At 45.1% G+C, this 14,287-nt stretch overlaps 1 protein-coding gene across 2 annotated transcripts in view; it reads right to left on the reverse strand.

Moving 5' to 3' along the window:
* BCAS4 (breast carcinoma amplified sequence 4) overlaps window positions 1–14,287 on the reverse strand; it is a 118,548-nt gene that overhangs the window by 65,836 nt on the left and 38,425 nt on the right. For both annotated transcript variants that reach the window (XM_040331834.1, XM_040331833.1), the window contains exon 3: window positions 1,055–1,156. In XM_040331834.1, coding sequence (XP_040187768.1) covers window positions 1,055–1,156 — 102 coding nt within the window. The remainder of the gene's footprint in view (window positions 1–1,054; window positions 1,157–14,287) is intronic.

A 14,287-nucleotide genomic window follows, 5' to 3' on the forward strand; every position in this document is an offset into this window, starting at 1 on the left:
CCAGATTCAGGTAGATTCGCGCAATATTTGCGTGGGCAAAGAGCAAAAATTTTTCTCTGCGCCCACGCAAATATTGCGCTTTGCCCGCGATTCACGGAGCAATTGCTCCGTAAATTGCGCGGGCGATATGCTAAACAGCCGGGCGTAAGGCTGCCTAATGTAAATGATCCCGCCGGGGGCGGGAATCATTTAAATTAGGCGCGCTCCCGCGCCGAGCGAACAGCGCATGCTCCGTCGGGAAACTTTCCCGACGTGCATTGCGGCAAATGACGTCGCAAGGACGTCATTTGCTTCTAAGTGAACGTGAATGGCGTCCAACGCCATTCACGGTTCACTTACGTAAACGACGTAAAATTTGAACGTCGCGAGCGGGAAGCGCAGCTATACTTTAGCATTGGTTGCGCCTGCTATTAGCAGGAGCAGCCTTATGCTAAAGTCGCCGTACGGAAACTCCGTACCTTGCGTGCGCAGGGCCCGCGCAACTTTTGTGAATCGGTGGTAGTATGCAATTTGCATACTATACGCCGATCACAATGGCCGCGCCCCCTAGCGGCCAACGCAAGAATGCAGCCTGGGATGTGAAGGCATAAGGAGGCTTATGTCTGTCACATCCTAGGCTGCAGTCGGTGTAACGAGGTTCCTGAATCAGGAGCACTCGTTACACCGGAGCAAGTAAGACCTTGCGCCGCGCAACCTATGGTTGCGCGGGCGCAAGTGCTTCTTGAATCTGGCCCATTGATCAGAAAAAATCAAAGTGTGTATGGCCGCCCTAAATTCCACTTTAACAATACAGATTATATATCTGAGAACCAAAAAAAGTCCATTGCTGTTGACATTCTGCTAGGGGCTGGGGAACATGTGCAAATACATCATTCCGACATGTACACGAGTCTGTTTTACGCTCCAACATTGGACATACAGAATATCTACAACACTCTGTATGAATCCCCCCTGACTGTATATTATACTCCAAATGATCACCCTTGGGGAAAAAAACACAAACACAGAAGTGGGAAAACCTCAATAAATTGCAATATACAAACTGGAAACAAACCTCCAACTTATCTACTCGCTTGTAGATCTGGTTCAGTTCCTCCACTTTGAATTTCACAGCCGGGATTTTATCTTCCAGAATAATAGAAGATTCGTTTCTGACCTGCAAAAGGCAACAGAGGAAATTAGAGGATGAAAGAAGAAGTCTTCTACAGACAGAGACATAGTTCAAGAATGATCTAAGGAGACCTAGAATCAGGCCCCGTTTTGCTCGTCGAGTGAAGCCGCCGAGGATCTCGGCGAGCCAAGTTTCCTCATTGACTAAGGAGGAAATAGAGAACATGTTCTCTATTTGGCTCGACGAGTTCCGCGTCGGTTTCCTCAACCAAAAGTGTACACACGACTGGGTTTCTCGGCATAATACAGCTCCGATCGAGTTTCTGGCTGAATTCTGCCGAGAAACTCGGTCGTGTGTACGGGGCCTCAGAATTATATTTCTGTGTGATATATCCAGGTATTTATTATGTTTTACTGCTGTTCTTTCCAGAAGGTGCCATCTTTATTTAGCCACCACTGAGAGTCACTATTTACTTCCTGTACTAAGATGCTAGCTCAGAGATGACCATTGTGAAAATCATGGTACCTGTGCAGTTCTTGGCTGTGCTCACTAACTCAGATCAGCCCCTGCTGCGGCCTCTCATCTTATTCCATGGAACAATCTGGTAACTGAGGGAGAGGAGACTAAGGAAATGCTTCCTCTTGCATACTACAAAGTTACAATGTTGCAGTCTGATCACTGTGGGGAGAGGAGACTGAGGAAATGCTTCCTCTTGGCTACTACAATGTTGCAGTCTGATCACTGTGGGGAGAGGAGACTGAGGAAATGCTTCCTCTTGGCTAATACAAAGTTACAATGTTGCATTCTGATCACTGGGGGGGGGGGGGGGGGGGGGGGCTGAGGAAATGCTTCCTCTTGCATACTACAAAGTTACAATGTTGCAGTCTGATCACTGTGTGGAGATGAGACTGAGAAAATGCTTCCTCTTGCCTAGTACAAAGTTACAATGTTGCAGTCTGATTACTGTGTGGAGAGGAGACTGAGGAAATGCTTCCACTTGCCTATTACGAAGTTACAATGTTGCAGTCTGATCACTGTGTGGAGAGGAGACTGAGGAAATGCTTCCTCTTGGCTACTACAATGTTGCAGTCTGATCACTGTGGGTAGAGGAGACTGAGGAAATGCTTCCTCTTGGCTAATACAAAGTTACAATGTTGCATTCTGATCACTGGGGGGGGGGGGGGTTTGAGGAAATGCTTCCTCTTGCATACTACAAAGTTACAATGTTGCAGTCTGATTATTGTGTGGAGATGAGACTGAGGAAATGCTTCCTCTTGCCTATTACAAAGTTACAATGTTGCAATCTGATTACTGTGTGGAGAGGAGACTGAGGAAATGCTTCCTCTTGCCTATTACGAAGTTACAATGTTGCAGTCTGATCACTGGGGTGGGGGGGGCTGAGGAAATGCTTCCTCTTGCCTTCAACAAACTTACAATGTTGCAGTCTGATCACTGGGGAAGGGAGAGGAGACTGAGGAAATGCTTCATCCTGCCTGCAGCAGATTGATGACATCATCACATTTTAAAAGGTGTCTCTTTTCTGAAATATAATACTGGCGCTGTACATTGTGACATGAATTTGATACAGATTTGATTTATTTTAAATCCCAAGCCGCAGTGGATGACAGACCACATGACCCAGATTATTTTCTGCCTTTCTACTTTTTCTAGCTGCTGCCTCTCAGGAGTTGACAGTCGCAGTACACTTAAATAGCAGAGAATTAGCTGCAGTGGCTCAACGCGATTGGCACTGCGCTGACAAGCCATTCACCTCTGCAGCTAGGGGTTCGGATCCCGGTCTCGGCTACATGTGAATTGAGTTTGGTGGTCTCAGCCCGGCTCCCGGTGGGTGTGCTATGCGAGGTAAGCCTGTGCTTAGTACGCCCACCCCCCTCCCACAAAAACCACTACACTTACACACGCACTTGAAATTGGGTCAACATGCACGCACTTTGACCATGCGGTCTCTAAAAAAGAGAGGCGAAGGACTAAACGGGGCTGGTTGAGCGGGCTAGATCCTCTCACTCCCTTATAGGGAGTCCCTCTGCCCCGTTGGGCTTCAAAGCGGAGCAGGTAGGGCGGGCTGTGTGGGAGGACCACCTCATACACCCGCCATTGCCACTCGGGGCATGGAGAAAGGTGGCAGATTGCCTCTGGGGGAGGCCTGCCTACTCCCAACTCCTGCAGTCCAGCTCCTCTCTCGAGTACACGCACAAAATACACTTTAAAAAAAAATAGCAGAGAATTACAGTTTTTTTTTCATTGGAATTGATTCTTATTTTAATTTTCTTGTCTTTTTTTTTTAGCTTTAGCCATGCTGTATATAGCAGGATACAAACAGTTGATTATAAATGCAGGTAACTGGAAAATCAATATGTGAAGATCAAAACAAATGTAATTGATGAAGAAATGGTAATCCACTTTTTCCATCCCTTTTATCTCACTGCAAGTCAACTAGTCAGGACGGGGAACAAAGGACCCTCTGCAGTCTTTAATGATGTAAAACAGACACAATGCTCCTTGTGGGCAGAGACAATGAGATCTGAGCTTCTTAGAGGAATGAAGACCAGAAATTGTATTTATTTATTTATTTTAGCTCATAAGAAAACTTTATACTCTGAATAATAATGTGATTTTAGTAATGCTGACTGGTATTCATATGTAGTGTTATCAGGTTCACCTGAATTTTAAATAAAACACATTCTGTAAAAAGATAGACACTGCAGACTCTATGATGGTTATATGTGACAGTAATAGGGGAGACACAGAAGATCATATAATCAGCTGGAGTCACTTCCATCTTCTCATCACTCCACATATAACAGCTGTACAGCCGTCCCGCCGGCCCGCCTGGAGCTCCTCTTCTGTAGGAACGTGCTGTGACGCTTCCAACACTGCATGCTTACTTACACAGAGCCACTAATGCAGCTTACTGACTCTGATTATATCACATGCAACCATCAACATCCAAAGTTCTACAGAAATGTTACAATGTTAGACATGTGTCTAAGGACTGATCCATATAGATACAGAAAGAGATAGAGAGAAAGAAATAGGAGGGAGACAGAGAGAAAGAAAATAAAGCTGAAAGAGAGCGAGAGAGAGAAAAAAAGCCAGGAGGGGGGGGGGAGAGAGAGAGACAGACAGAGAGAAAGCTGGGAGAGTGAAAGAGAGGAGGGCAATAAACCAAGAAAGCAAGAAAGAGGGAGAAAACTGTGAAAGAGATAGAGAAAGCCAAGAAAGAGAGAGAGAAAGCCGAGAGAGAGAGAGAGAGAGAGAGAGAGAGAGAGAGAGAGAGAGAGAGAAAGCCGAGAGAGAGAGAGAGAGAGAGAGAGAGAGAAAGCCAAGAAAGAGAAAGATAGATAGACAGATAAGATTGTATTGTCATTGTAGAAACTAGGGTTGTCCCGATACCACTTTTTTAGGACCGAGTACAAGTACCGATACTTTTTTTCATGTACTCGCCGATACCGAATACCGATACTTTTTTTAAATGTCATGTGACAGTTTTCAAACCACAATACAGACTAAGGATTTTTTCTTTAGAATTATGAAGAACTCTAACTCAAGACATTATAAAAGAATAAAAATGAGTAAAAATGAATAAAAATGTTTTATTTGCTTGTCACGCAGTAGTAAAAAACTCAAAGAATTTTCATAGAACATGTTGATAAATACAAAAAAAGTATTCTATTTAGGTATCGGGAGCATTTGTGCGAGTACGAGTACTCCCGCAAATACTCGGTATCGGTCCCGATACCGATACTAGTATCGGTATCTGGACAACCCTAGTAGAAACAAATTCACAATGAAATTACATTTCTACTCTACACATTATTCATACATCACAATGTCCAACCATGCATTTACCACACAGGATTTAATTTTACCCCCCCCCCCCCCAAATATATATAAAAGTGTCCCCATTTTATAGGAGAAAACAAGGAGAGAGGTAGAGAAAACCAAGAAAGAGAGAGTCAAGAAAGAGAAAAAAAACAAGAGAGAGAGAGAGAGTCAAGAAAGAGAGAAAAAACAAGAAAGAAGCCAGAAAAGAGAAAGAGAGAAAGCTGACAAAAAGAGAGAGAGAAAGAGCAATGGGAAAGAGAGAGAGAAAGCCAAGGCAAGAGAGAGGGAGTAAGCTGGGAAAGAGCTAGAGAAAGCCAAGAAAAAAAAACAGAGCCAGGAAAGAGAGAGAGAGAGAAAGCCAAGAGAGAGAAAGCTGGGCAAGTGAAAGAGAGAAAGACAAGGCAAGAAAGAGGGAGAAAACTGGGAAATCGATAGAGAGAGAGAGAGAGTGAGTGTGTGTGTGTGTGTGTGTGAGAGAGAGAGAGAGAGAGAGCCGAGAGAGTGTGTGTGTGTGAGAGAGTGTGTGTGAAAGAGAGAGCTGAGCAAGTAAAAGAGAGAAAGACAAGGCAAGAAAGAGGGAGAAAACTGGGAAATAGATAGAGAAAGCCAAGAAAGAGAGAGAGAGAGAGAGAGAGAGAGAGAGAGAGAGAGAGAGTGTGTGTGTGTGAGAGAGAGAGCTGAGAGAGAGAAAGCCAAGAGAGAGAGTGTGTGTGTGTGTGTGAGAGAGAGAGAGAGCCTAGAGAGAGAAAGCAAAGAAAGAGAGAGAGAAGAAAAAGAGAGAAAGCCAGGAAAGAGAGAGAGAGAGAGAGAGAGAGAGAGAGAGGAAGCCAGGAAAGAGATAGAGTGCAAAGAAAAAGTGAGGAAGACAGAAAAGAGAGAGAGATAAAGTCAAGAAAGAGAAGAAAAAAAAGCCTGAAAAGAGAGAGAGATAGAAAGCTGACAAAAAGAGAGAGAACACTGTGAAAGGAAGAGAGAGAGAGAGAATGTCAAGAAAAAGAGAGGAAGCCAGGAAAGAGAGAGCGAGAGAAAGAGCAAGGATAGAATGAAAGAAAGTCATGAAATGGAGAGAGAGAAAAGAGAAGATCTGTGAAAGAGGGAGAAAGAGAAAGAAAGACATAGGAGAGAGAGCTGGGATTGAGAGACAGAGAAAGGGACAGCTGGGAGAGAGAAAAGAGAGCAGTTTGAGAAAAAGGAATGGAGAGCTGGGAGAGAGAAGGATGGATAGAAAGAAAATATTAATGATTATGAATCTAAGGTTTACACTATATAGATAAAATATTGCATAGACCTGAAGGGGCTTACAATCTAAGGTCCTTATCTCACATACAGGGGCCAATTATCTTTGGAGTGTGGGAATAATCTCAGGCACGCACAGGGAGAAAGTGCTAAATAGAGAGATAGATAAATAACATTTGTTTGTACTGCTCTATGGCTAATGTGAGAGAAGCAGGAATTGGGGATCTAGTAGTGTGGCCCCCATTATAGCAGATAAAAGCTTTTATAATGAAGTGTCGATCATACAGGCATACAGATACTGGCAGGCGATTAATAACGCTCTAGCCGCGAGAGAACTACAAGTCCCAGCACACTCCTCTATCTTCTGACCACCAATTGCTGCACAACTCCAATTCCCTTTTTTAAATTTTTATATCTCATAAATCAAATATATATTTTTTTTAAATTTTGCAGGATGCCGCATTTTTTTTTCTTTAGCAAACATCCTCAACAGATGATTGCAAATTGACATTCATTATTAGACACATTAGATTTAATGTTAAATGTTAAACTGCAAGAGAAATGGAGCTGCCGAGCATTCATTGGGCGTACATGGCGGCCTGTGTGCAATGTGTCAGCGAGGTAAGTGCTTCATTTTCCAAGCTGCAAATCCAAATCAGGTCAGCAATGACTTATCTCTGCTACAAACACTCTCCTCCGACTACTGGAAAGAATGCCAGCATTGTTGGGAAGAGCTCCCCTTCTGGTCAGCCGCAGTCACTGCGCCCTGGAGACAAGGACGTCCTTCCATTTCATGAGTCAGGATGTGGAGGGAAGCTTCTAGAAAATGGCTGACGTGGGGGCCTCTCCCTTTACAGCTCATCCTCAGACGGCTGTAACAAATAACGCTGCATTTTAATTGACTGGCATGATTAAACACGTGGAGGTGAAGAACGCGCCCTGTGGTTCCTAACACGTGTCTAGGTGTAAATGAGAGCCTGGGTTGCTCACTGGGGGGGGGGTGTCGATAAAGTTTTCAGCCGCCATCTTGTCTGCCAAATCATGATGTGGGTAAATAAAGTGGAGACGTAAAACATTCAAATCGTCAACTACAAACCGAAAAAAGCCAACTAGAACCAAACTGAGCCGATTTTGTATTACGGTTGGAATTTTGGGCCGATGGCTGAAAATGAGCTTTGGATGGAGTGGAGAGGGATTAGACCCCCTGTCTGTTTTTTTATTGCTGTCTGTGTCCCCATTAGGGAGATTCACCCTCTCTATTTGTTCTGTTTACTAATATTACTGGAAAATACCAAATTTTGGGTTGTCCCCTGAATAGGAATAGAGGGGAAATCTTCCAATGGAGACACTAGTTCTGGTGACAACCAGGGATTCCCTTACTTTGGGGGATTTCTGTTCACTTCCTGTTTTGTCAATGAGACAGGAAGTGGAGGGAAATCCCCCTAATGGGAGATGGCAAAGCCCTCCTTTACTCTATTGGGAGTGTAAAACATTGTTTTTTTAATTCTACCTCAACCACTTGTCTACTGCAGTACGTTTATTTTGTCATTTATAATTGGCACTGCAGACATGACCCCCTGACCAGCCAGTGCACCCATCAATGACCAGCCAGTGCACCCATCAATTGCTGTGATCTGTACAGAGCAGATCTGAGGGGCTCTGTACCTTCTGATCACTGTGATGACCAATCCCAGCAGTCAACAGTGTAAACAGCACTACTGTGTACATTGGAGGGAGGGCCCAACCCTTCAATTTACAATTGGAGGAACCAACACATTTCCAGATTACAAACAGCAGCGGATTCAGACTTTTCAGGGATTGTGGGATCCGGTTTTTAGGGCCTGCTCACACTTGCTTTGGTCTGTGTTTGGATCACTCTTCAGAGAGCATTTGACAGGCAATACAACTCCTCACCGCTTGTTTAAAAAAACAGACACTAGCGTGCTGCAACTGCATGCACTGTACACGGTTGCAGAGCGGTCCCATTCGCTTAACCACTTTCAGACTGTAAGATTTTCCCCCTTAATGACCAGGCCATTTGTTTGCGATACGGCGCTGCGCCGCTTTAACTGACAATTGTGCTGTTGTGCGATGTTGTACCCAAACACCGCACCGCACGTATTTTTTTCCCCCACACAAACAGAGCTTTATTTTGGTGGTATTTCATCACCTCTGTGGTTTTTATTTTTTGCGCTATAAACAAAAAAAGAGCAACGATTTTGAAAAAAATAATAATATTTTTTACTTTTTGCTATAATAAATATCCCAAACAAAACAAGTTTCTTCCTCAGTTTAGGCCAGGGGTGCCCAACCTTTTGAAGAGGGAGGGCCACTTAAGCAACTTGGTAACCAGTCGAGGGCCACAGTGAGCGGAGCGGGCGGATGTCAGGTCACGGCTACTCTATAGGCCCTCCTATCCACCCAGATGAAAGGGTATGAATTATCTTCTGGTTTTCAGATTGGAGGTAGGTGGGCATAAACAGACATCTGTCGCTCTATAGAGGTGAATTGAGGGTCCCATTTGGTCAGGCCGATCGTGTGAAAAGGGCCTAAGACTGCTTTCACACTGATGTGCTGCGGTATACCCACACCGTGGGTGCAGTGTAGTGCACCTGTGTCTATCCTGCGGGTTAGCTGAACTTTGCCATAGACTCCACCTGTGGCAAAAGCCGGAGCTGTAGAGGAAGCATCGGCTTATGGCGCTCTGCTGCTGCTTTCTTCCTCTACCACCATCTTCATTCACAACACTGATGATGTGGTATAGCGGGTCGGCAAACCTGCGATCTGGGCTTGCCAACCCTCCATTGCAGAGAAGGAGGTCGCGGGCCACATCAGAGGGCTCAGCGGGCCACAAGTGGCCACCGGGCCACTGGTTGGCCACCCCTGGTTTAGGCCAATATGTATTGTTCTACATATTTCTGGTTAAAAAATCGCAATAAGCGTATATTGGCAAAAGTTATAGCGTCTACAAAATAGGGGATAGATTTATGGCACTTTTATTATTATAATTTTTTTTTACTAGTAATGGTGGTGATCTGCGATTTTTAGCAGGACTGCGACATTATGGCAGACAGATCGGACACCTCTGACACTTTTTTGGGACCAGTGACAAAAAATAGCCACTGATTACTGTAGAAATGTCACTGGCAGGGAAGGGGTTAACACTAGGGGGCGATCAAGTGGTTAAGTGTGTTCCCTGGGAGGTGTTTCTAACTGTATGGGGCTGGGCTGACTGGAGGAGGAGAGATATCTCTGTTCCTAATCACTAGGAACAGCAGATCTCTGTCTAACTCCCCTGTCTGAGCGGGGATCTGTCTGTTTACATTGACAGATGCCCGTTCTGGCTCTTGTGGGCGGACATCGCGTCCACCGGCCACACGCATACAGTGGACGCGCGCCTGCAACGGTTCCTTAAAGGAGCCAACGTACACCTACGGCGGACGTTCCGGCCAGACGCCGCATAACGATGGTGGCTGGTCGGCAAGTGGTTTAATGGGTCACGCTCGACAGGTGCAAAAGCAACAGGGGGGTATAAAAGTGAAGCATTGAAGGTGCGCAGCATGTGTACACCCCCGGCTGCTATCTCAGCAGCTAAAGGGGGAGAAGTTTTTGGGGACAGGAAAAACGTGGCTGAGTCACAGGGTTTTACTGCTTCTCAATTGCTAGTGTGACCGAGACTTTTATCCCTTCAACCCCCCCCCCCCCCATTCTCTCCTGTACAATTGATCACCATTATGGCCCGGATTCTCAAACGAGTTACGCCGGCGTATCTCCAGATACGCCGTCGTAACTCTGAGTCCAAGCCGTCGTATCTATGCGCCTTATTCTTAGAATCAGTTACGCATAGATTTGTATTAGATCCGACCGGCGTAAGTCTCTTACGCCGTTGTATCTTAACTGCACATTTACGCTGGCCGCTAGGGGCGTGTACGCTGATTTACGCCTAGAAATATGTAAATCAGCTAGATACGTGAATTCACGAACGTACGCCCGGCCGACGCAGTACAGATACGCCGTTTCCGTTAGGCTTTTCCCGGCGTAAAGTTACCCCTGCTATATGAGGCGTACATGCGGCGTACCAATGTTAAGTATGGACGTCGTTCCCGCGTCAAATTTTGAAAATTTTACGTCGTTTGCGGAAGTCGTCCGTGAATGGGGCTGGACGTAATTTACGTTCACGTCGAAACCAATACGTCCTTGCGGCGTACTTTGGAGCAATGCACACTGGGATATGTCCACGGACGGCGCATGCGCCGTTCGTAAAAAGCGTCATTTACGTGGGGTCACATAACATTTACATAACACACGCCCACATCTTCCACATTTGAATTAGGCGGGCTTTGAGAATACTGCACTTGCCCGTCTAAGTTGCGGAGGCGTAACGTAAACAGGATACTTTACGCCCGCTCAAAGATACGCCGCTGTACAAGAATCCGGGTCTCTGTCTCTATATGGGTTAAGGCCGTAAACGCAATCCGAAAATCAGAAGTAAAATTTAGCCAGACGAACGATTTTCTGATTTTTCAGATCGTTAGTACGTGATTTCGACAGCTGATTCCGTTTTTTTCCGGCCAAAAACCCTGGATGTGCAGACTATAAAATGTTTGTCGTACGTGAACTCAACGTCCGATTTTTGTTTAATTAGTTACGGTTTTCTTCCGAAAGAAAAAAAAAAACGTAAGAGCAAGACTGAGCATGCTCAGAAACTAAAGAATACATACAAAACTATTCAACACATGACGTCACTTCTGAAGTTGTATTCTGTCGTATGAGAATTTTCCTATGGTGAGTAACCTCTTCACTTTCGGACAGACGGACGGTCGTCCGAAAATGTGATCGTGTGTACGAGGCATTATTTACTAAAACTGGAGAGTGCAAAATCTGGTGCAGCTCTGAATAGAAACCAATCAGCTTCCAGGTTTTCTTGTCAAAGCTTCATTGAACAAGCTGAAGTTAGAAGTTGATTGGCTCCCGTGCACAGCTGCACCAGATTCTCAGTGTGCCAGTTTTAGTAAATCCCCCTCTATGTGACCCTATTAACCCTTCACACATCCTGCACGTGTTTTTACATAACCTTTCATGTCCATCCTCCTACTGTATGTGACCTGTACATTAACCCCTTCACCTCTGTGTATGACCTGAACATTACTGATACATTGCATCGTTCCATGCATACCATGCAGTACCAGCATGTTTCTTCAATTCGGAAAAATTGTGGCACAAAATGAGATCACTTTGGGGTAATTTTGGGCTGAATTCGGACCTAAAACAGACCAAAAGACGCACATCGTTTTTTTTGTGCAAAACACACCGGACCCTCTGCGGAGATGTGTGAACCGACTCCATAGAGAGCCAGTCAAAATCACCTGCTATTGTGAATTGGAAGCGGTGAACCTGAATCCGATTTGCAATGGTGTGAACTCAGACTGACACCCACTCATTAACCACTTCAGCCCCGAACCATTATGCAGCTTAAAGTGGGGGTTCACCCAAAAACCTTTTTTTTTAACATTAGATTGAGGCTCATTTTGTGAAGGGGAATCGGGTGTTTTTTTTACAATCAAAGCATGACTTACCGTTTTAGAGATAGATCTTCTCCGCCGCTTCCGGGTATGGGCTGCGGGACTGGACGTTCCTACTTGATTGACAGGCTTCCGACGGTCGCATACATCGCGTCACGATTTTCCGAAAGTAGCCGAACGTCAGTGCGCAGGCGCCGTATAGAGCCGCACCTAAGTTTGGCTTCTTTCCTAATTTTTTATTTTCTAAATAGGTTCCTTTAAGCTTGTGCATTGTTGGTTCACTTACCTTTTCCTTCCATTTCCTTTCTAAATGTATTTTTTTTTTTTGTCTGAATTTCTCACTTCCTGTTTCTCCTCAGTAAGCTTGCCCCTGTCTTCTGGCTGGGAGTTAGTCAGCCAGAACAGCTTACTGAGGAGAAACAGGAAGTGAGAAATTCAAAGAAAAAAAAACATTTAGAAGGGAAATGGAAGGAAAGGGTAAGTGAACCAACAATGCACTAGCTTAACCACTTAACCCCCGGACCATATTGCTGGTCAAAGACCAGAGCACTTTTTGCAATTCGGCGCTGCGTCGTTTTAACTGACAATTGCGCGGTCCTGCGACGTGGCTCCCAAACAAAATTGGCGTCCTTTTTTCCCCACAAATAGAGCTTTATTTTGGTGGTATTTGATCACCTCTGCGGTTTTTAGTTTTTTGCGCTATAAACAAAAATAGAGCGCCAATTTTTGAAAAAAAAAATATTTTTAACCATAATAAATATTCCTCAAAAATATATATATAAAAAAAAATTTTTTTCCTCAGTTTAGGCCGATACGTATTCTTCTACATATTTTTTAGTAAAAAAAAAAATCGCAATAAGCGTTTATTAATTGGTTTGCGCAAAAGTTATAGCGTTTACAAAATAGGGGACAGTTTTATGGCATTTTTATTAATATTTTTTTTTTACTACTAATGGCGGCGATCAGCGATTTTTTTTTCGATACTGCGACATTATGGCGGACACTTCGGACACTTTTGACACATTTTTGGGACCATTGGAATTTTTATAGCGATCAGTGCTATAAAAATGCATTGATTACTATAAAAATGGAACTGGCAGTGAAGGGGTTAACACTAGGGGCGGGGAAGGGGTTAAATATTTTCCCTGGGTGTGTTCTAACTGTAGGGGGGTGGCCTCACTAGGGGAAATCACTGATCGCTGTTCATACATTGTATGAACAGACGGTCAGGCATTTCTCCACCCCTTACACACACAGCTCCCGGTCCCCGCTCTGTAATGAGCAATTGCGGGTGCCCGGCGGCGATCGTGACTGCCGGGCACGCGCACGGGAGTCAGGGACGAGCGGGGGCGCCCGCGCGCCTCTGGCAGTGCGCCCCTATTGGCTGCCGGGCGAGGTGACGTATAGGTACGTGCTCTTGCCCAGCAGAGCCGACCTGCCGTAAAACTGCGGCGGCTGGTCGGCAAGCAGTTAAAGGAACCTATTAAGAAAATAAAAAACGAACCTTTACAACCCCTTTAATACATGCCAATACTCTGTTTGTTAGCAGAAGCTTGGCATTGCTGAGCCTATCATCTACTAGGACCCCCCAGGTCCTTTTCCATCCTAGATCCCCCCAGAGGTTCTCCCCCCAGTGTATAGATTGCATTCATCACATAATAACACATCATGATAGAGTTAGGCCCCTTGCACACTGGGGCGTTTTTCATGCGGTACAGCTCTAAAAATAGCGCTGCTATACCGCATGAAAAATCATGCCCTGCGGTGTTCAATGTGAAAGCCCGAAGGCTTTCACATTGAAGTGGTGCGCTAGCAGGAGCGCACCAAAAGTCCTGCTAGCCGCATCTTTACCGCGGTATAGGAGCGGTGTGTTCACCGCTCCTATACCGCGCCTTCCCATTGAAATCAATGGGAAAGCGCGGTAATACCGCCCGCAACGTTAGAACCTCACCGCTAGTGCCCGAATATCGCGGTAAATACGACGGTCGCGGCTATACCGTCACCGCGGCTGCACGCCTCAGTGTGAAAGCAGCCTTACCTTAGAACGAAGCCCTCCAGCGCCACAATGTCACTGCTGAGATGGTTGCATGCACTCTGAATACTGTGCAAGTTTAGGAGATATTCACAGTACTACCTACAGGTGAGTCTTATTATAAGATTACCTGTAGGTACAAGTGGTGTGAAAGAATGTACTACCACTTTAAGGCATTTTGATATTTGCATAATTCCTCACAAATGTCAGGACTGAGGTCTCTTGTGACGAGTACTGAGGCAGGGCGCTGTGGTGTTTTCAGGGAGCTATGTACAGCATCCTACCGGCCCGCCCCACCCAGCCATGATCTGCCTTGCACTGCAAGAGAAGCACAGAGACCCAGTGATGACATCACCCTGGTTTAATAAAGTTATGTAATAAAAACGTAAAAGGTTTTATTTTAAAATTTCATAAAAAATGCAGATGAGGGAGGGGGGAAAGGAGGAACTAAGGTTTGGTGAAAATGTTTCTATAAGCCTAGGTTCACACTGCTGCGAATTCAAAATCGCGGAAAAATGCGCGATTTTACCGCGATTTCGC

This window comes from Rana temporaria, chromosome 12 (genome assembly GCF_905171775.1).
Source record: "Rana temporaria chromosome 12, aRanTem1.1, whole genome shotgun sequence".
Classification (NCBI taxonomy): domain Eukaryota; kingdom Metazoa; phylum Chordata; class Amphibia; order Anura; family Ranidae; genus Rana; species Rana temporaria.